General features: G+C 49.9%; 6 protein-coding genes across 6 annotated transcripts in view; 4 read left to right on the plus strand and 2 right to left on the minus strand.

Annotated features, from left to right (window-relative positions):
- Positions 1-215: 215 nt before the first annotated feature.
- EPUS_08204 (uncharacterized protein) lies at positions 216-1,822 on the plus strand (the record flags this gene model as incomplete). Its single annotated transcript, XM_007808012.1, has 3 exons — positions 216-231; positions 329-928; positions 1,008-1,822. 3 exons carry the CDS (start codon positions 216-218, stop codon positions 1,820-1,822), a joined length of 1,431 nt encoding a protein of 476 aa, XP_007806203.1.
- Positions 1,823-2,999: 1,177 nt separating this feature from the next.
- Positions 3,000-3,407, plus strand: EPUS_08205 (uncharacterized protein; the record flags this gene model as incomplete). The annotated part of the gene is made up of 1 exon (XM_007808013.1): positions 3,000-3,407. One exon carries the CDS (start codon positions 3,000-3,002, stop codon positions 3,405-3,407), a length of 408 nt encoding a protein of 135 aa, XP_007806204.1.
- An 846-nt stretch (positions 3,408-4,253) lies between these two features.
- EPUS_08206 (uncharacterized protein) lies at positions 4,254-12,110 on the minus strand (the record flags this gene model as incomplete). Its single annotated transcript, XM_007808014.1, has 1 exon — positions 4,254-12,110. One exon carries the CDS (start codon positions 12,108-12,110, stop codon positions 4,254-4,256), a length of 7,857 nt encoding a protein of 2,618 aa, XP_007806205.1.
- Positions 12,111-12,515: 405 nt separating this feature from the next.
- Positions 12,516-14,264, plus strand: EPUS_08207 (uncharacterized protein; the record flags this gene model as incomplete). Its single annotated transcript, XM_007808015.1, has 2 exons — positions 12,516-12,529; positions 12,587-14,264. 2 exons carry the CDS (start codon positions 12,516-12,518, stop codon positions 14,262-14,264), a joined length of 1,692 nt encoding a protein of 563 aa, XP_007806206.1.
- A 2,124-nt stretch (positions 14,265-16,388) lies between these two features.
- EPUS_08208 (uncharacterized protein) lies at positions 16,389-18,389 on the plus strand (the record flags this gene model as incomplete). Its single annotated transcript, XM_007808016.1, has 1 exon — positions 16,389-18,389. One exon carries the CDS (start codon positions 16,389-16,391, stop codon positions 18,387-18,389), a length of 2,001 nt encoding a protein of 666 aa, XP_007806207.1.
- A 320-nt stretch (positions 18,390-18,709) lies between these two features.
- The window catches only part of EPUS_08209 (uncharacterized protein), a gene marked incomplete at both ends in the record, with an annotated part of 5,030 nt that continues 3,784 nt past the window's right edge, over positions 18,710-19,955 (minus strand). Inside the window, 2 exons of the mRNA XM_007808017.1 lie at positions 18,710-18,716; positions 19,033-19,127. Of these exons, the coding sequence (XP_007806208.1) occupies positions 18,710-18,716; positions 19,033-19,127 (102 nt within the window). The remainder of the gene's footprint in view (positions 18,717-19,032; positions 19,128-19,955) is intronic.

Here is a 19,955-nt window from a genome sequence, read left to right on the forward strand (position 1 = left end):
GGCGCAGCATCCTTGGCCATGCCTAGACCTTAAGTGGTTATGCATATTCAGTGCGTTGCGAAAGTGCTACGAATCCTTAGCGCTACCCTCGAATTGCTGGTGCCGCAGGGCAGAATTCCTTTAGCCTCAGTCCCAGGCTTTCTCACCTTGGGCTCAGGTGAAAGCAGCAGCAGCCCAGGTTGGCGACCGTAACTGGAAATGTGTGAAAAAGTCTCATGTCCGACTATAGAGGTACGTATCGAAAGCAAATCCGCTTGCCTCCACTGAAAGGATTACTCCACTTTTCAATTAAATCAAGGGCTGCTTTACATTGAGAATGACTGTTCAGTTCAGCAGCAGTATCTAAATGACGCAAAGCCACGATATCAAGAACGATGCTCGCAACTCGCAGGCAAGTATCCGAATCTACGAAATGAGGACTACAAGCGATGGTACCCCTATCCCAACCCCGAGTCACGCAGGGTTGCTTGCTTTCAATTCTTGCCGGACGGAACAGTCCAGGACGATCGCTTCAATGATACGGACAGCTTGATGGCCTTTCTGGCTGTCGAGCCGAGTCCGTCTACTCGGAGGCTGTTCATCTTGGAAAGTTTCAACGACAAGATCCGGGATTTGGTCAGCCTCAAGCTAGACATTGATCCTCAAGTCTTCCATCGTCATACGCGAATCGCTATATGGGAGTCAGCGCGAACAAATGCCGGTAATACGCCACTCTTACCAAGCTTGATCGACTCCACTCGTTCGTGGGCTATGCTATACAGTCAATTGATGCAACTCAACCTCGAGAAGCAAGAATTCACCCTTCGATGTTTTGGCAGTGAGCGGCACATTGCATCATCAAGGTACGATGGGAAGCTTGACGGTATAGGGTCTGTCAGTCGCAAGATTTCGTTCTCGGGTACATGTAGAGGCCAGGATGGATGGGATGGTATGTAAGAATTCCTTTTTTGGCCTGGCAATTGACTAACAATCTGCATCCGTTTTAATCGTCGATGAACCTTTCCGAGGTGCTCTATTCGGAACACACGAGAAGCCTGAAGTGGCTAGGGCGATCAAGGCACCACAACCATGGCAGGGCGGCTACAACGACTTTATCAAATACAGTACGGTCCAAGAGGCTGTCGACGCCGAAACACCGCCAAGGACTTCCACTTTCGACGATCTGTGCTTTTATCACACGCATCATTGCAAACACCTCCAGCTAGATTCAGATCCAAAGTCCGCCACTACGTTTGCTCAGAAGCTTGTGGCCTCGGAATACATGCTGTTGATTGAGTACAACAGGTTCCTCCTTTACCACATCGGCTGGAAACTGTCCCGGCGGAACAATTTCGAAATTTTCAACAGCGTATGGGTGGAACAGACGTGGAGCGACTTGAACTCCTTCCATCAACGAATTCAGACCCATCATCAAAACATCGTCATGGCGACCGCCGATCTAGAGCTGAAGAAGAGTACCACCCAGGGCTGGATGAGCACCACCGAAGACTTTGCGCACATTGAGGAACAGTTTCTATCACTGCGTCAAAAGGCCGAAAGCCTACTCGATTCATTCACTGGTCTTGCCGGCATAGTTGGGAACCATCAATCCCTCGACGAAGCCCGAAGCGTTGGCCTCCTCACCATCCTGGGCATGGCTTTCGTGCCACTGTCGCTCGTTGCCAGCCTCTTCAGCATGGCTGATGAGTACAGACCAGGCGCAGGAGACTTCTGGGTCTACTTTGCCGTCTCGGTCCCCTTCGTCGCACTCATTTTTGCAATGGTCTTCTTGTTCATGTATTGGAGAAGATTGCGCCGACGGCTAAAGTGGATAACTGAATAGCAACTAAGTCATCTTCCGCAGGAGACATTGGAAACATATAACATTCCACGCCAATTTAAATTGTTTTTACTGTCACTGTATTTTGTGATTTCAACCATGTGTTTGGTCTACCTGAGACGGCTCCTAACTACCGATAAAACAATCCCATAAGGAAAAAAATAAGAAAACTGTCGTCCACCACGTACCATATCTCATATCTACAAGCCATTCACGAAGTAAGTCCTCCATTTTCGCGCTCCACAGGATGACAGCAGCCGTCCCACCCCGGCTCCTCAATCTTACTCCCATTCAATAAGACAGCGAATCTGGGGTCAGACTGATCGAGACAGCATCAGACAGCTCATATCAATATGCCTGTCTTAGCCACCGCTAGGACAACGCACTCAAGCATCACCAAACAACGGCAGGGACCCTACCGTCTAGACTTCCTCAATCTAAAAGAATTGCTAACAAACTTCCGCGACGCAGTCTCGATTGCGCGCGACCTCAATATACCATATCTATGGATAGATTCGCTTTGCATCATTCGGCACGGTGATAGCGGCGACGACTTGCGTAGAGAAATGGCAAAGATGGGCTCTATTTACCAGAATGTGTGCCTCACAATTGCTGCTGTATCGTCGCCGGACTCATCCGAAGGTTGTTTCGTGAAAGATGATGGCCGGACATCTGTTTTTCGGTCTCTAACAACACAAACGAAACCCATCTGATCGGTGCTCGTGTGCTCGATAAGAAAGGTCACCCAGTCTCGGCCGACGATGTTAACGATCGCTACCCGCTGCTTGATGGTGTCTGGGTCTTCCAAGAGCGTCTGCTGTCACTGCATCTTCTCCAACGCAACTACGGAGAGTTCGCGTTCGAATGCCTTGAATGCTCACGGTGTGAATGCAGCTTATTCTTGGCGCCACATCCAGGGCTAGGGTCTAGACGATTTGGCAGTATGAATCTCACCCACTGACGCCGCCTCGGGCAGCGCGTCTGGGACGCTCGGAAGCACAACGCCGTGGACTACCGGAAAAACATGGTCAGAATATACATGCAATTCGAACTGTCGTTTCCATCCCATGTGCTGCCTGCGATGGCTAGATGTGCGCAAGCTTTGGCGCGCCATCTTAAGCTCAACTACGTCGCCGGCATGTGAAAGGAGATGCTGCCGACTGATTTACTGTGGTACGTCATGCCTCAGAAGCAAAGGGCGGTTCCTAAACCACGACCAAAAGACTCGACGGCTCCGTCGTGGTCCTGGGCGTCGGTGTTCATGAGGCAAACCATGGCGCATGTTGACTGGTACAGAAGCGAATGGTGGTTGACAAGCGACATGTTCCTACGAGACGCTTTTGAGGAAGCTCATTGCGAGCCGGAAGCGACGACCACTCCGTTCGGCAAACTGAAGGACGCCGCCTACTTGAGGCTCGATGCGGTGTTGTACCCGTGGTATCTTCGTTCGTTCTGCCAGATGGCTGAGCGGGAAAGGGGTTGGAACAGACGTCCAGGGACGAAGGATTTGTTCATCGAGAGGCCGAACCATTCCACAAAATGCACCATGGAGACACAAGAGCTCACAGTCGACGACGCAAATGGTTGAGCTCCACCTCGATGTCCGTTTGGGGGACGAAAGACTGGTGATTGAGACCTTCAGCAGCCAGCGCATTGGCGATCCACCGCACCGCTGAGGGCTTGCACAGATTTATCTGCTGCGTGCACTGCACAAAGAGAATCCACCGAGGAGTTTTGACGTGTTTCTGCTACTCAAACGGATTCCGCCGGCCAATAACAACCCCAACTGTTACCCCCGCATCAGCTTAATGAAGCTGCCGAATGAAGAGGCCGACATACTGACTGGGGATGAGATGACTCACGGCAGAGTGGAACCTCGATAAGAAGAGTTTTGGCTGTTCTGAGCCACTTTATTTTTGATGCTTTGATTGAGGGGAACTTTAGCATTTCCGTCCAGTTTGGGAGGAGGTGCAGATTGTTGATGGCCAAGTTGGTAACTGTGGTGAAGTGCAGTTGGCTGTGATGGTGGTGAGAGTGAACTTGGAGGTATCTGTGGAGTTGAGTTTGGGGAGCCGGGTGTGTAGATAGTTGGGTCAATAGGATCAGACACAGGCGAGTGACTGAGTGAGTAAACAAAGGTACAGCTGGTATTTGTGACTTCGTTACTAATTTGCTAGAGCTTGGGTTGTAACATCTGAATAACCACAAGACGTAGGAAACTCTGCCAGATGTTTGTTCCTTATATAGACATTGAACTTCCTTGTGATCAACGCCTCGACCGCCTCGACCGCCTCGACCGCCTCGACCATTTCGACCATTTCGACCACTCAGGCCACGTAAACTCGTAACCTTCACCACGCAAGCTCATCTCATCTGCTCTCCCTTCCCTCCCGCTCTAGATCCTTCGCTAATCTCTGAACATCCTTCATTTCTTCTACAACCCCCTCCTCGCGGCCCTGAACCCCTCGCCTCTCGCGACCTTCCTCCTCTTCTCCTTCTCTCCCCTCCTCCTCTTACTTCTCGCCGCCGCCTCAGGATCCCTCACAACCTCCAATCTCCTCTTGATCCGTCTCCCCTCCCTCTTCTCGCGCCTCAGCCTCTGCGCCTCCGTCATAGCTTTCACATATTCCGTCGCACCGACTTTCTTCTGCAGAAGATCTAGGACCTCGGATGCCGAGGTGATGAGATCGCGGAAGGTGCTGCTGAAATTGGGATCCGTGCTTGAGGAGGATGAGGAATTGGGCGTTGGGAGGGTGGGGTCTGTGAGGTGGGCTAGGGGGGGGAGGATGGTGGTAGGGAGGAGAGGGTCGAGGGTTGTGGTTGGAGTGTGGTGGATTAAGGCGGCAAGTACAGTGAGGGAGGATTGTTTGGGGAGGAGGGTGGCGCTGGTAAGTTTTCGGGGTTCGTGGCGGAGGATGAGGGAGAGTTGGGTGAGGAGGTAGGCTATTGCAGGGACTCGAGTTCCTTGCGGGAGGACTTCGTTCTCATCATCTGACTTGTGTTCTTCGTCGTCATCAAGATCTGGATTCTCAACCTCTCGTGTCGTGCTGGGCGCTGTAGTATCGATTGATAGACTATTCGCGTTAAAACAGCGTCCTAGAAAAACCAGGTTTCGACCTAGCTGAGCACTCATGTCTCGGGAGGACCAGTTCCTTTTCAGCACACACAGACTAGACCTCATCACGTCAAGTTGTGCCTCACCAGTAAGCTGTAGACCGTGACTTCCGATCAAGGGCAACGATGCTAGCGATGACTTCCCGTTCGCGATTGCAATATCGTGAAAGCAAGCGCCCATCAGTGCCGCACTGCTACTCTGGACCCACGGATGGGGGTAGGTAAGCAAAGCACAAATCCTTGACCATAGTAGGCTTTGTTGATTGGCCATCGCTAAGGCAGGGAACACTGCAGTGATCTTGAGGACCAACTGCAGAGCATGATAGATAGTCTCCCATGTCTCTCCTGCATCGCTGTGGCCTAATTCCTTGACGATCTGGCAAGTTTCTGAAAGTAATGCTGGCACCTCCTTCTCTGCTTTAACGCCTAACACTTCAAACAGGATCTTGAAGGCTTGCAGACCTGTCTTTCGTAAAGCAAGGTTTCCCGATTGCTGGACCCAACCTTGCAAGGAACCAAGAAGTGATTTCAGCTGCTCTGCATCTGCTTTCTCAAAGCAACGGCTAAGCAAAGCGCCTGCCATTTCCCGGCATCCTGCATTGTCGTCGTTCGCCATGATCAATATTAGCGGGATAAAAATCTTTGCAATTAGCTCCTGTGCGACGCTTTCGCCAACTTTATTCAACAGCATATTGATTGCTTCCATGGTGGACTGCCGCCCTTCTGGATATTGGTAGCTGAGGTTCTTAACCAGAAACTTGATTTGTTTGTTCCATCGCTCTTTCGACTGAGGATATTCAAGCACGAAGTGGACGAATACACCTCGCGCAGCATCCCGAGCACTCTGACCATGGTTCGTGATCATCATCATCCCAATCTTCTTGCTGGCGTCATAAACCTCAGGTAACATGATCTTTCGTGCCATCACCGCCTTGATAAAGTTAAAAGTGACACCTTGGCGATCCGGTTGTTCAAGGTCGGGCATGATGCGATGGAGGAGATATGACAGGTCTGACTCTCTTATATGGACACTTCGCCGTTCCCGAAGGATCGCGGCAACGAGCTTCAAGGCTGCTTGGGGAGCTTCACCGTTCGTACTGATCGAGTCCTTGACTACCATGACTGCCTCAATAATGTACAGGCTAGCGTTCTCTTGCAGCTCAGGCATTGGCAGCTTGATGATGGCCGTTAAAGTCCGCATGGCTGATGTTTTGACATCCTCTTGAGCTTGAACCAGAGCGTCGCCGATAACAGGCAAGAAACCATGCACAGATTCCGGCTTCAGCAAGTTATCGTGCTTTTGCAAGGTAGAACGCACCAGGTCTAGAGCGAATTTCGCAAGTTTGTATACTGAAGGAGAATCCCTACTGACCGGGGTTTTGTTAGATCCAGACGCTTGTACTAAGAATCTTTGATGATTTAACTCGTCATTGGTCATCATGTGTTCCTTTGCTGGTTGCATGTTGTGATAAAGCTCTTGGATGACTTCATAGGAGAACATCAGTATATCTCGACTTCCGGCGATAGGATTGCGGGATAATCCAATTCCGATCCTACGAAGCAATTCATCGACTTGCCTGGAGTGTTTGGAGGAGATGTTGCCGGTCAAAAGAGTCTGTAGTGGTCGAATGAGCCGGATTAAATGCTGGACAGTGGTCGATTTGGCCAGCAACTCCATGGAATCAAAGCTCTTCCTGCTCTTTACTTCACGCATCTTACTGATGTAATCTTCTGCATCCTTCTCCTGACCGACAACACCAAAGATGTCATCCGTGATAACGGCAACCAAACCATCTAAGCAATGATCCAGATCTCCAGGTTTGAGGTGGTCTGTGTTAGCGACCAGAATCGAATGGACAGTGTAGGATAGGACATGCAGCTGATAACCTCGAGCAAGAGCAGTCCTTAGCTCTTTCAAGGTCCAGTTAAGGCAGGACGGGCCAAGTATCGACGTGGCCTCGGCGAGTGTTCTACGTGCAATATCTCGAGAATCCTGAGATCGGCTACGAAGGATATAGGCTATGTCCAAGAGCAGCGGCGGCAGGAACTGGGCTATTTGAGCTTGAGGTAGGATTTGGAGAAGCTTGACGGTCGTGATAGCGACTGGAATACGAGATGTCACTTGAGATTCATCCTTTTGGTGGATGAAAGCGGCTAAGTCGGGGATGAAATGTGTCCCCAGTTCATGGGACAGCCTTTCCATGCTCGGTAGAGATTTTCTCAGCGCTGTTTGTCGTTTGACACCTGCCAGCCCCTGCATCTCTGTGTCTTGATTCTCTGTTTCGAGACACAAGGAAGAGATGAGAGCATCGGCTGAAACTCCAAGAAGCTTGATCACATCCTTCTCAGCTTCCGTCTTATTGTTGATATAGCTCTTGTACCTCCGAAGGATTGCGCGAAATTGGCCCCACTCGACCCACTGCAGCAGACTGCCGACTGTCACAATTGCCTGTCCTCGTAAATTGCGTACGCCCTCGTCATCTTTAGGATCGAAGATGAACTTCTCCAGCAAAGGCAAGAAGAAATGGCAGATATTGGTGCTCCTTAACACCCCTTGCTCAGCCTCAGCAGCCAATCTTCGCATTGCACGAATACGGCGGTGATGTTGAATATGTAGAATGTTGTTGAAGAATGAAGCGTCTTCATCGTTGCTTACCAACAGTCCTTGCATGTCACTGATTTCTGTCCAGCTGTAGCATTTTTGAACCATGAGACCGAATAGTGCTAGGTGATCTGCTCGGACAGCTTCCGAATCCGCTTTGGCTGCTTTTCTCACCGCTTCGAAGATGGTGGTCTGGAGCAGCGTATGGAAACCAGGTCGCTGGAGCTCGCAAGCGGCTGATATGAACCGCCGCAGACTCGAAACTGCGTTGGAGCGGATCGCGAAATCGTCGGCGGCTCGTGCAAAATATATTAGATTCTGAAGGATTGGCTCCCAAAGTTCCGGAATCAAATCTGCCACATCCATGGCATTGATTGCATTGAAGGCTTCAAGACGAGAATCATAGTCAATACTGTCCAGCTTATCCCCTGATATTGCGTTCAAGCGAGAACAAAGCGAGGCAGTGATGATTGCCTGAGGGTCACCAAGGGACTGAACTTCCAGAATTTCTGCAAGAGCACTGCGGCTCGGCGAGTCTTTGAAATAGTTAAAAAAAGAGGAGACTGTCTTACGCAGCTGGCCATGTACTAAGGATTCGGCATTGGATGAGGTAAGTCTCAGGAGATGCAACACAGCTCGTAGAAGATCCCCTTTGACCCTCGGGCCGACCCTATCTGACGACTCTTCAAGCAATGTGGTACATGCGCTAAGCAGGCCAGCGACCTCGACTGTGGAGTCAACTAACGGAGTAAGGCTTGCGAGCACGGCGATGACCGAGTCAAGAACCTTTCGAGTCTCTTTGCTCTCTAGAAGGAGGCCCAAGACCCTCAGCAGATGCTGCATGCGAGGCCGAAGGACCGACAAAACTTGCTGCCTGAGACTTGGATTCTCTGCAGCCAGCTGTGGGAGCCTGAGGAATATTTGGTCAAGAATGTAGATCTTAACGGCGTCTTTCGTTGACGGCGTGACCAGACAGTCTGCCACTCTATCCAGAAGAGACTCGTTGTAGACGCTCAAGTACGGCACTTTGCTTGCATCATCTGACCAGGTGGCGAAGAGCTGCAAAAGACCAGATATGCCTTGTGCGTTTTCGACCGCAAAGTTGTCTAGTTTCGGATCAATCGCATACTTGAAAATCGATGGAAGATAGATTGACCAGTTGATGCCGTGGCAAGAGGTCGACATCATACACAGACAGTGTACAGCGGTGCGCCTGATGTTTCTTGCGATCGAATTCTTACTCCCGTGCTTGGAAGCGTCATCAGTACTTCTCTTCTCATTTAGTCTCTGACATGCTCGATACAGGCAATACAGTACTGGTGCGAGGATCCTTTCACCAAATGGTGCCATCTGGCCTTGTAGTGTCTCCAGCATAGATTCGGCAGCTCTCACAAGTCCATTTTGCTTCTCTATGCTCATCACATCAACGGAAAGAGTGCCGTGTTGGATGCTGCCATCGTCGCCAATCTGGATGGAAGTTTTCCCAAACGCAATGTCTAGGAAGTCAGCAATCTCATCGTGTTGCATTTTGAATAGCATTCGTAAAGTTGTCTTTCTCTTTGATTCTTGTCCACCATGGTTTGCTTTCGAGCCAGACCGATTGATCATCTGACCATACAACAGCCGTAATAAAATTGGCAGCAACTCACTCCTATCCTCATTCCTAATGGAGCTAGACTCAACGTCGGAATGGAAAAGGGTAGTGAGCTCGTCACGATATGTCTTCTCGTCCGTTAGCTTGAGAAGGCTCTCCTCGTATCTTCTGACGCCAGGAAGCTTCCAAGTAAAGAGTGCTTGAAGTGCTAATTTCTGAATTTCGGACTGGCCTGCTGTAAGGCACTCTAAAAGCGCATCAAACACCTGCTGGGATTTGTACAACACTTTAGGGTTCTTGAACTTTCCCAATAACTCAAGAAAAGCCTTGCGCTCAGGAAAAGTCCATGCACGCGGTATAGATTCTGGGCTTAGAGTGTGAGAGGATGTTGATGCTGCCGAACCAGGGTACAGGCTGACATAATCCTGAGCTGGTTGCATTGACAGAAACACAGGAACAACGAAGCGTGACCTTCTCTCAGTAGCTTGAGGAATGATTTTCAAAACTTGCAGAGCTTGTAAGCGGCTTAGCAAAATCGGCCCATTATCTGTGCTGGCCCACTGGCCATTCAGCATCTTATCCAGATTCTTCTTGGGTTCATCAAAGAGAGTGAAGGCTTTTTCGGCAATTTCCTTTACCTTTTGGATGTTTGTACATTGATATCGATTTGGCTTCGCTGTTGGTGTTTGTTCCTCTCCCATGGACTCCTGGGGCGGTGAAGAGTGATCCGATGACTGCAGACTTCTCATGACAAGATCGGACACAACTTCCTCGTCAGCCGAATCCTCACACATAGTGTTAATGGCTGAATGCACTTCTTGCACAATAGGTCCAGATTCCGAGGTCAGAAGTCCCAGAAAAAAGTATGGAACGGCTTGTCGCAATAGCATATCAGACTTCACATTCTTATGCAATACGACAAGCCGTCGGATGAGCATTGTGATTTGACGAACTGTCTGCAGATCATAAGGAGTCTCTAATATTTGCAAAATCGTGGAGAGCAAATCCTGAACCTCAATTCGACTCACAATATGGTGCATCAGTCTTACGGAGATGATCTTGATCTCCACCACACAATTCAGAAGATTCTGGGTAAGACGTTTTATAAGTTTAGGAGCCCGTGCGAGTTCAGCATCAGTCATATCTAGTGCCTCAAGATATTCTGACAAGGCCGTCAGGAAGATGGGATTGTGGGCTGGCAGGACAGCACTGTCACAAACCTCCATCCAGAGACTCTTGTCAAGCTTGTCCGTAAACTTTGCAAGTCGAACGTATGTCTTAAAGCCCCGTCCTGCCGAAAATGCCATGCTCGTTACATTCAGGCTTTCCCCTTTTCTTAACATCTTTAAGCTTTGCAGCCGCAGCGGCTCAACGAACTTGATTGCCACAGATTTGTCCTGTGGAAGGGACACGTCCTCGGCAAATTGTGCAAGGGCATCTTTAACGAATTGCGGTGATTCTGGGACGGTCTCATCGGCACAGAGAATTCGCAGGATCTCTTCATCTATTGAGTACTGACTCGACGGACAACCTGGCTGGCTGGGTACCGAAACATGGATTCCGGTGGCAGTCAATTGACGAACTGCAAGGCAACAACCTAGTTGATCTTGCTGCCACTCTCGTATTATGTATTTTTGAAGCTGTGGCAAGACCAGACTCTGAAAACGGTCGCGGCCAAGTTGGTCAGTCAGCAGGCAGAAGGGAAGGAAATAGCGTGATAACGGCTCCGAAGAGAAATGATTCATGAACCTAGTGTTGAATGGAAGGAGTGCGTCCAGAGGAGAAAATTGGAACGTCATGGCAACTGTTGTCAGAATGTCTTGCAAGATAACAGAAGACGAATAGGCTGGTTCTCTTGCAATATTGGCCACATGGTCCAGACCCTCCATAGTAGTATTCCAGTCACTTATCCTTGAACCCTTTCGAGTCCCAATAATGACACGTAGGAGTCTAGCGCTGACCGCGACATCACCAGGCTGGCTTTGCTCGCCTAGTGTACGGCTAAAGTCTCTTATGAGTTTCGCTAGTGGAAAAAAGCCGTCGGCAGTCGTTTCGTGAATGATGGAAATGACTACACCTTCAAGAATTTCCAGATGTGGGTTATCAATATCAGTTGATTGCTTTGCGTGATCGACGAGGCAGCCAACGATCTCGACGCTGCTGGAATGCAACTCGCCATCTATACCTCTTACCGCCTCAGAAAAGAGCGACATCAATCCGAGTTGATACGATAACTTCTCCTTTTGATTCTTTACACCTTGCAAGTCCTCGAAGAGACAAGAAATTACGTTTTCAAGTGGGATTTTGTTCTTGTGATACATGTTGCCTGCCTTTCTGACCAGGAAGGCCATCGATTCGGCAGCGAATCTTATCACGTAAGGCTTCTGTCTCGCTCTTCCAAGGTATGGTGCTATTATGGTCAAAAGAGGTCGTAGATCCGGTACGAGAAGTCTGGAAAGGAACTTAAACATCCAAGCCAAGCAAGAAAAACTCCACTCTATGACTTCGCTCGCATCATGTGTTGCGGCCACTGATAACACCAGGTTGACTGCCTCGGCAAAGTATTTCTCAAATCTCGACCCAAGATCGTGGGCAAAATGCGCAAGCAAGGAAAGCAACGGTTCAGAAGAGACTACGTCCCTCTCCGCAATATGATGTAGCAAGAGTGCAAATATCGAATCGGCATGGTGAATTATCTGTGGTAGGCTTTCACACAGAGGCCTAGCCTTCTGTACAAAGTGTATGAAGTTCTCGGAGAGATTTAGCTCCGCCCAATGATCCAAAGACTGGCCGAAATGCGTTGTCGAGAGTCCTGTGTCCTCTGGCGTGGACTGGTTCTGCTGAACGCGATGTACTGGATCGACCCTCAATCTTGCTATGCGCTCGGAAAAAGGCTCGAATCGATGGGTATTCGTGGTTGCGGATTGCTTTTTTGGCTTCCTGGGAGGGCCACTTGGCCGACCGGGTGAGATCGCGGCCATTGAGGAGAGAATTAAGAGAGTCTATTACCGAGTATATACATACTCTTTGCGAAGGCACGGTTAGGACCTCTGTTATCTCGTTAACTTTTTTTCAAACTGCAGTGCGGAGGAAAATCCGCCTGCAACTCTTCTCCAACGCCAAGGTACACCAGAAGCTTGGCAAATCTTTCCAGGTTGTCTTGGCATCAAGGCGTCTCAACTTAATAGTGTCAGCTTTCAATTGCTTCTTCTTCAAGGGAACCATTATATCTGACTATGCTGGCAATCTCTTCACAACAGCTCTTTCTTCCTTTTCAGCGCCTATCTCCTATCTTCTGGTCTTTATGGTTTTAGAACCAAATCATCAGGCAGCCGTTGGACGTTCTTTCTCTCTTTTGATGCTTTCTGTTCAGCTTGATCTGGACCATGGTGGTCAATATGTGTGTTATTCTTCCCTAATTTCTACTGTCTCATTTCATCTATATTGACGCTTTCAGTATTGTTTTTGGACCAGTCAACGGTTTATTGAAGAAGTTCTTTGCTAGGCTACACAAGATCCTGGCCAAGCAAGATCTATCCTTTGCCATCGTACTCGGGGATCTTTTCAGTGAGGCGCCCAACGAGACACAGGCTCAAGAGACATTTGATCTACTCAATGGAGCCTTAAACGTGCCTTTACCAATTTATTTTGGTGTTGGAAATCACCCACTTCCTGCTCGAGTGACCGAGAAATTGGAAGCATCGGGCGAGGTGTGCGCCAACCTTTTCTTCCTTGGTAGAAGAGGGACTTTGAAGACCTCGGAAGGTATCAGGATCGCTGCACTTGGAGGCAAATTGGTCGAGTCAGATGGCCCTCAGCTTACTACCTTGAGTAATTTCGATGCAAATTTTACAGTGAATGATGCTCGGACCCTCCATGGCGCTCACTCGACCGACATCCTTATAACAAACCAATGGCCACAGGGAGTACGTTCTGGCTCGAGGTTTTATCTCCCAGATGATGCTGAGCCTCCATCCGATGCGCAATGTATATCTGATCTTTGCGTTGCTTTGAAGCCAAGGTATCATCTGTCAACTTCAGCCGCTTCTTATAGCCGTGAACCTTTCTTTCATCCAGCCACTGAGGACGAGCCAGAAGTCACCAAAACGACACGTTTTGAGTCGCTTGCAGCATTCGGTAACGAGAGAAAAGAAAGATGTGTCCTCGCTTTCAAGATTGATCTTTCTGTGGCATCTGCCATAACCTTGCCTCCAGATGTTACACCAATCCCGTTCACAGTCAGTCAGAAGCGTCGTGCTCTACCAGATCAAAATACGAGCTACAGTAGGTATGGAAATGGCAATGGCGATACGTGGCGTCGACCGAAGAGATCCCGTCAATCGGATTACACGAAGCTGGAGAATTGTTTCTTCTGTATCGGTAGCCCTGCACTACAAACCCACCTCATTACTTCAATGGCGGAAGAGTCCTATATCACAGTCCCTCGAGGACCTTTACCGCCACCTGGTACAGGGTCCGATCTTGGCATCCCTGGTCATGCACTGATTATACCTCATACACACGTAGATGATAAGGTCCCTGCTGAGCAGCGAGCTCATCTCTCCAAAAACGAATACGAGGAGATGCAACGATACCGGCGAGCTTTGTGCCGTATGGTGCAAGTGAAAGCCAATGGCAAGCTTGGAGCAGTCTGTTGGGAGATCTCTCGTAGTCACATCCGTCATGTCCATTGGCAGTTCTTACCTGTCCCGTCAGACCTCATCAGCAAAGGCCTGGTACAAGCCGGCTTCAAAGTGGCAGCTGAGAACGGGAACCTGCCGTCATTCAAGAAGTATGATCCAGCTAAGATGGTGGCGGAGAAGGGAGATTACTTTCGGATTTGGATTTGGAAGCCGGCAGGAGCTGCTAAAGTACCAGGTCTCGAAGAAGCCGAAGAAGATGACGAGAATGGTGACGAGACCTCGATGGTTATGCCTATTCCGTCTTCCGAGAGATTCGACATCCAGTTCGGACGCAAAATCATGGCGCAGCTTCTTGGGCTAGGCAATCGTGCTGATTGGCATGACGTGATGCAGACAGAAGCAGAGGAGACTGCAGATGCGGAGGCTTTCAAAGCCGCGTTCGAACCATACGATCCTGCTTTAGAGAGCACTGCAGAGACTAATAGCGCTTGAGGTTGTGAGCATGGAATAGATGCATCATTCGTGGACAATGAGAAGTACTACTCTTCTTGATATATTGATCAAAAGTTTTAGATTTTTGGGCTTAGCATGGATAATGGTTTGCTACATAGCGTGAGATACCCCAACAACTGCTGTCGTCGAGTCAGGTCGAACAAATGGAATATGCTTTGCTATGTCAGGGGCTTCTCCAAAGATGCTGCTCGACTACGTGTCGTCCGTGGAGGGTAGACAGTGAATTTGCCCTTACCAAGGATGCCATGCTCGAAATCGAAGTATGCGTATACCGAAGTAGTCAAGTAGAAAGCTGGTCCATAGATCAATTATTTTAATGCCGTATCATCACAGAATGCACTAGACAAAGAGCGGTGACATTTGTCGTGGACATCCCGAGTGATATATCCAATGGTTACAATGGACAGGCTGTAGAAGCCTTGGGCCGGAACAGAAAGACGCCTTTGACTTTTGCTTGATGATCAATGAGAGTGAGCTGCAAGGCAATGGAAGCAGATCACATGCATTATTGGGGGAGATTTTCGGGCCTTCCGGAGGCCCGCTTCGAATTTTGATTCGCTGACCTGCTAGACGCGTCGCGGACTGACCAGGAATGGTTAGTCAGATGTTTCTTCGCGTCTATCTAATCCCAATCTAGCATTGCCGCGAAACAGTCGCGAGCTGGTCATACTCGGCCATGGCAGATGTTTGAGAAGAGGCCGTGGCCTTCTACAGACCAATTACCTGGTCTGCTATATATGGTAGCGAAACCAGGCCGAAGACCCGTGTTGGAGGCAGAGTCTGCTAGCGTTTCTCACAAAGACAAGGTAGGATGTGCTCCAACATGACACGAGAAGGCGACACGGCCATGGATATGGATAAGATGAGTAAACAAATCTCGAGTCGGCTGACGCAGCGCTGCAGGTAGACTGTAGGCTCAGGTGCATAGAGGGCAATGAATAGGAGGAGATTTTCGCTGGATCACCGATTGTAAGGAGGATGCATGCAGCAGAGGAAACCCCCAGGCTGTCTCAGACAGTGATGCTGGACGCGTTTGGGACGACTGCAGCACCTGACCCTGGTGGCAGCGGTAGAGCGATCATGCATGGGATCCCCGAAATGTAAACATTTGATTCTCTGCACATCCACCTACCTCAGTCGTAGCATTCATATCACGAATTGGATATTTGGATATTTGGATACAACAGAAGTAGCAGGCGTATTGAATATTTCTGGCAGACCAACAACCTCAGCCACCTATTCAACTCAGGCTCGCAACTGGCTCCACTGCTCCGGGCATTTCCAGGCGCTCTTCTGGCGTTGCAAGGCTAAATGTCAACTAAGATTTAGGGTGTGATCCGCGCGGTCAAGACCAAGGCTCCAGCTTCCTCATCCAAATTTTGTCGCTTTGGAACTTCCGCCCAACTGGCAACTGGCATCTGGCATCTGGCAACAACCACATTCCGCTCTCCAACACCCTCTACTTCTCCCCTTTGATCACGTCAGTGTCAGGTCGAAACATAAACATTGCCCTCGTCGCATCTTCAGACCATCAATACCAGCTGCTGGAACACGCTGGCTTCAATTCTACACGATTGACTCGTTGGACGCGCTCCAGCTTACACGACTCACTACTACATTGAATTCCAGCCACTTGCTTTTCAATCACCACTCAGCTTGCGCGCACACGAAGATCGAGCCGCTCCATTCTATACTCCGGACAAGTAAAAGACTAGACTGCCGCTACGTTACAACTTTTGGGTTCATCCCAAACCACAGTCCCACAGCTTAAGGCGCCGATCTTTGGCTCCGCAGACCACGAGAACTGTAGCACCGCATCTTGCTCCGATTCAATTTACTTCCTTCTCAGTTGAGGCACGTCATCCTCACAAACGCAGACACGTCGCAGACGTCTCTCGCTGCCTTCGTCCGCATTCCGTTCCTAAACTTGTTGGTAGAGCGAGAGACGGGTTTGGAAACAGAAGGTACGCTGGGACTTGGGAAGTCAATTGCTGTTTCCATTGGCACCGCTGTCATGGGTGTTTGAAACACTCCTTTGTCAGAAACTCAGCCTTTTGGTACTTTGGCTGTCAAGACTATATTGAAAATTTTCACTTCTTCAGGATGGCTTGTTACCGACCTGGCATGTCGATAACACTTCCACGCAACTTCGCCCCCATGGGTCTCGATAGCCTCGATGAGCCCAAGACACCAGAACAACTCTTTTCCGAAGCCACGTTGCCTCCACCACCGCATCACACTACTCAGCGTATTCGTCGATCAAGAATAGGCAACTTTTCCACCCACAGCCATGTACTACCAACAGTCCTCTTTGCCTCAGACATACCGGTTCCATCTGTTGAAGTCCCGCGCGATACAGGGCCTATACGGCCAGCGTGGCAACAGCGGATCATGCAGTCTTCGCCCAGTGATCGTTTGCAACTTCCTACCAATCGCCATCACTCACGGCCGAAAACACCTTTGGCGCAGACAAAGGCGGAAGAGCCAAACTGGAAGTCAAATGCATGGACGATGGATAGACCTTCATCCTCGCTATCCATGAGATCTGACTCTTCTTCTTCGTCTCTGGAAAGTTTTGTCTCTCGTCCATCATTTGGTGGAAGTTGCACCAGTCCGGAAAGCGATATGACTGACCCATTCATTCCACAAGCTATTAACGTAATTTCTGATACCCCTTCCAAGCCATCTCGCATCTTCACGAGCTTCTCGACGGTTCCCCCGAAGCCGCGCTGGACTATTGAGCAGGACAATCACATTTGGAACACCTACCAGATGTATTTGAGTGATCCTACAATTACCCCGTTCAAAACGGTACCTGGGAGCCTACCACCACTGGGCGTCTGTCATCGAGTTGCCAGGGAGGCACGCAGGACATGGCCGAAAGCTACTCGAGTTCCCCACGAGATTGTCAGGCGACACACCTTCAGAGATGTCATGGATGAATCTTACGCTGTTAGAGACAAGACTCCTGAGGGTGTGCGCGAGACTACGCCTACAGAAAGTTCACAGGCGGATAGAAGGCCACCTTGGCCAAAAGAGTCTGCCACTCGACGAAGACTGAAGGAGCTCTGCAAGCGAAAATTCTCGATAGCACCACATTACCAACGTCTCATGCAGTCGAGAAGTCCATCGCCTTTTCTCGAGTCAAGTCCTCGTCGTTCGAGTTCTCGAGCATCACGACAGTCATCCTTGGTTCATGAGACAACAGCATCGTACACAACTCGCGATCTCGGAATCTCTCTGGTCGCAAGTGGCGCGACTGCTCCCCTGGCGCAGCTAGTCACTGGGGATTCTCCTCCGAAAGAGGCGGAAGAGTGGTTCAACACACCAATCGAGCCACCTTCCAGTTCACCTCCCGTTGCTGCAACTTCTCAGCTTGGTCTGGGAATCAATAGCGACAGCATGACTATTCCCAGGCTTGCTTCTCCATTCAAACCGAATACTTGGGGTCCAAGCCGAGCTCGACGAAACCCTTCTGGCTCTGGACAATTCGACACCGTGCATGCCACTGGGCCCCGTCTCTTCTCACCTTGTCGATTCGATCCTGTTTCATCGACAGCCAACAAACAGAGAGCAGAGCAACATCTCAACACCGAAGTTAGTCCAGATGTAGGTGATTCGCAGCAAGCCAAGCAAGAATTTGTCTTTACTGGAAGTTCAAACGACATCAACCAGCGACGAATCCGTTTGAGAAATAGAGGCAGTACTATGGGAGCTGTTTCGAATCGCGAACGAATCGAGAGACTCTTTACTCCGCCGGGGACTCTGCAAGAACCGCTCACGGAGAATAATACTTCGTCACCAAACGTAAACTCGACACTGATGCCACCAGAAACGGAAGAAAAGTTGAAACGTCTTGGGTCGCCATTTGAGCTTGACCCTAACAAGCGTAGCAATCGTTCCAAGACGCCTCGACATGTCCCTTCCTTATCCGACCCATTTGTGTCGAACCCATTTTCTACGCAGTCCAATACGCAAAGCATTGGAGAACGACTGGCTGCGTTTGGTGCAATGCAGGGCCACAATTCTCAAAACGTCAGTCAACTTGGGGAGAACCTGTCTGATGCGGAGAGGATCAGACAGCAGCTTTTGTCGAGGTTCTAGAGGGCCTTGAAACTCACTATGCACTATCCGAGAGTTCCTTCGAACCTGAGACCCCCTCCAATAGGGAACCCATCAAGCTTTACGACCTTTACGAAATTGCACAGTCATCACCCACCGCTTTACTCGAGCTATCCTGCAGCATTCGCCGCATTTGCACAAACTATTGAAGAACTTTCATCTCACGACGAAAGACGGAGAGCCTGTCAACCTGGAGGTTGAGGGCAAAAGGTCTGTATTTGGGCAGATAAGCGAGTGAACGTGTATACGAGAGTCATGTAGCCTGGGCGTTTGTCAATTTCTTGGGGTTTCTTGTACTTCCTTTACTTTCTATGCGGTCAGTATATATCATCTTGCCTGATCATGGACTGGTCGGTCGCACTACCAGTAAGCCAGCAGCAGAAATCAAAATCTGCCTTTTCAACTGCACCACATTGTCCCAGATGGCGTGTCTCGAATCATCTCTCCTATGTAAGAATTACTCAAGCCGTAGAAGAAGTAGAAGTCAAAGTAGCAAGCCACCTCCTCTGTAATTTCTCCGCTGTGAAATTCATCATCTCTCCATCCTTATCGACCACTCAACCCTCCCTCCCGTAAGTTACAAGCCATCCATCCATCCTCCCTTCTCGACCTCACAGCTACCCACAAGTGACCTCCTTTGGCGCCAGCGTGGAAAGAGAAACCAGCGGAACTATACGTCAAGAGGAAGTCACTCACACTCGGAAGCCAGATAGAGGGTATCTGGTAAGTTCAGAGTTAGAAGCTTGGCCGTAGTCACACTACTGGGAGTAGATAGATAAAACAGCTTGATGATGATTGATGAGTGATGATTGATGACTTTCTGAACTGGATCAGCATGATGATGAATGAGCTAGGTAAACAGACGTGTTCTCTCGCATTGATGGATGGATGGGGTGGGTGGTCTGCTGTGTCCCACGCGCCTCGCTTGGTGGTAGATGCTGGATGGGAAGAAGCAAGAAGCAAGAAGAGGAAGAAACAAAGATGGACCAACTCCTGCGCCCGCGCCTAAGAAATGAGACCAGCAACCTGAAGGCCAATGCCAATGCCAATGCCAATGCCAATGCCAGGGGCAGGAACAGGAAAGATGGAAGTGTCCAAACGCCAGTCCAACGCTTCAGTATCTCGACACGATGCAACGCCCCCATCGCCCGCACAGGCACACCAACTCCCGGCCCCTCCTCCTTTCCCTCCTTCTCTCCTCCTCCACTGCACCCACTGTGCAAACCGATACCGACCCCAAGCGCCGCCATGCATGGGCCTCACCTCTTCCTCGCGGCAGCAGCAGCAGCAGCAGCAGAAGAAGACGAAGCGACCAAGCCATCGACCCTCCTAACCAGGGCCCTCAATCCCTTCCTCTCGCCCTCGCGCTCCAAAAACCGCTCCAACAAGGCCCTCACCCGCGCCATCTCCGCGCACAGAAGCCGCACATCATCCGCGGCCGTGCTCGCCGGCACGCTGGGATTGAGCAAGACGTCAAAGACCTGGCCCCAGATATCGCCCTGCCAGTACCGCTTAAAGCCTTCTTTGAGCCTGTATTTCTTCTTGGCT

This window comes from Endocarpon pusillum (genome assembly GCF_000464535.1).
Source record: "Endocarpon pusillum Z07020 unplaced genomic scaffold scaffold799, whole genome shotgun sequence".
Classification (NCBI taxonomy): Eukaryota; Fungi; Ascomycota; class Eurotiomycetes; order Verrucariales; family Verrucariaceae; genus Endocarpon; species Endocarpon pusillum.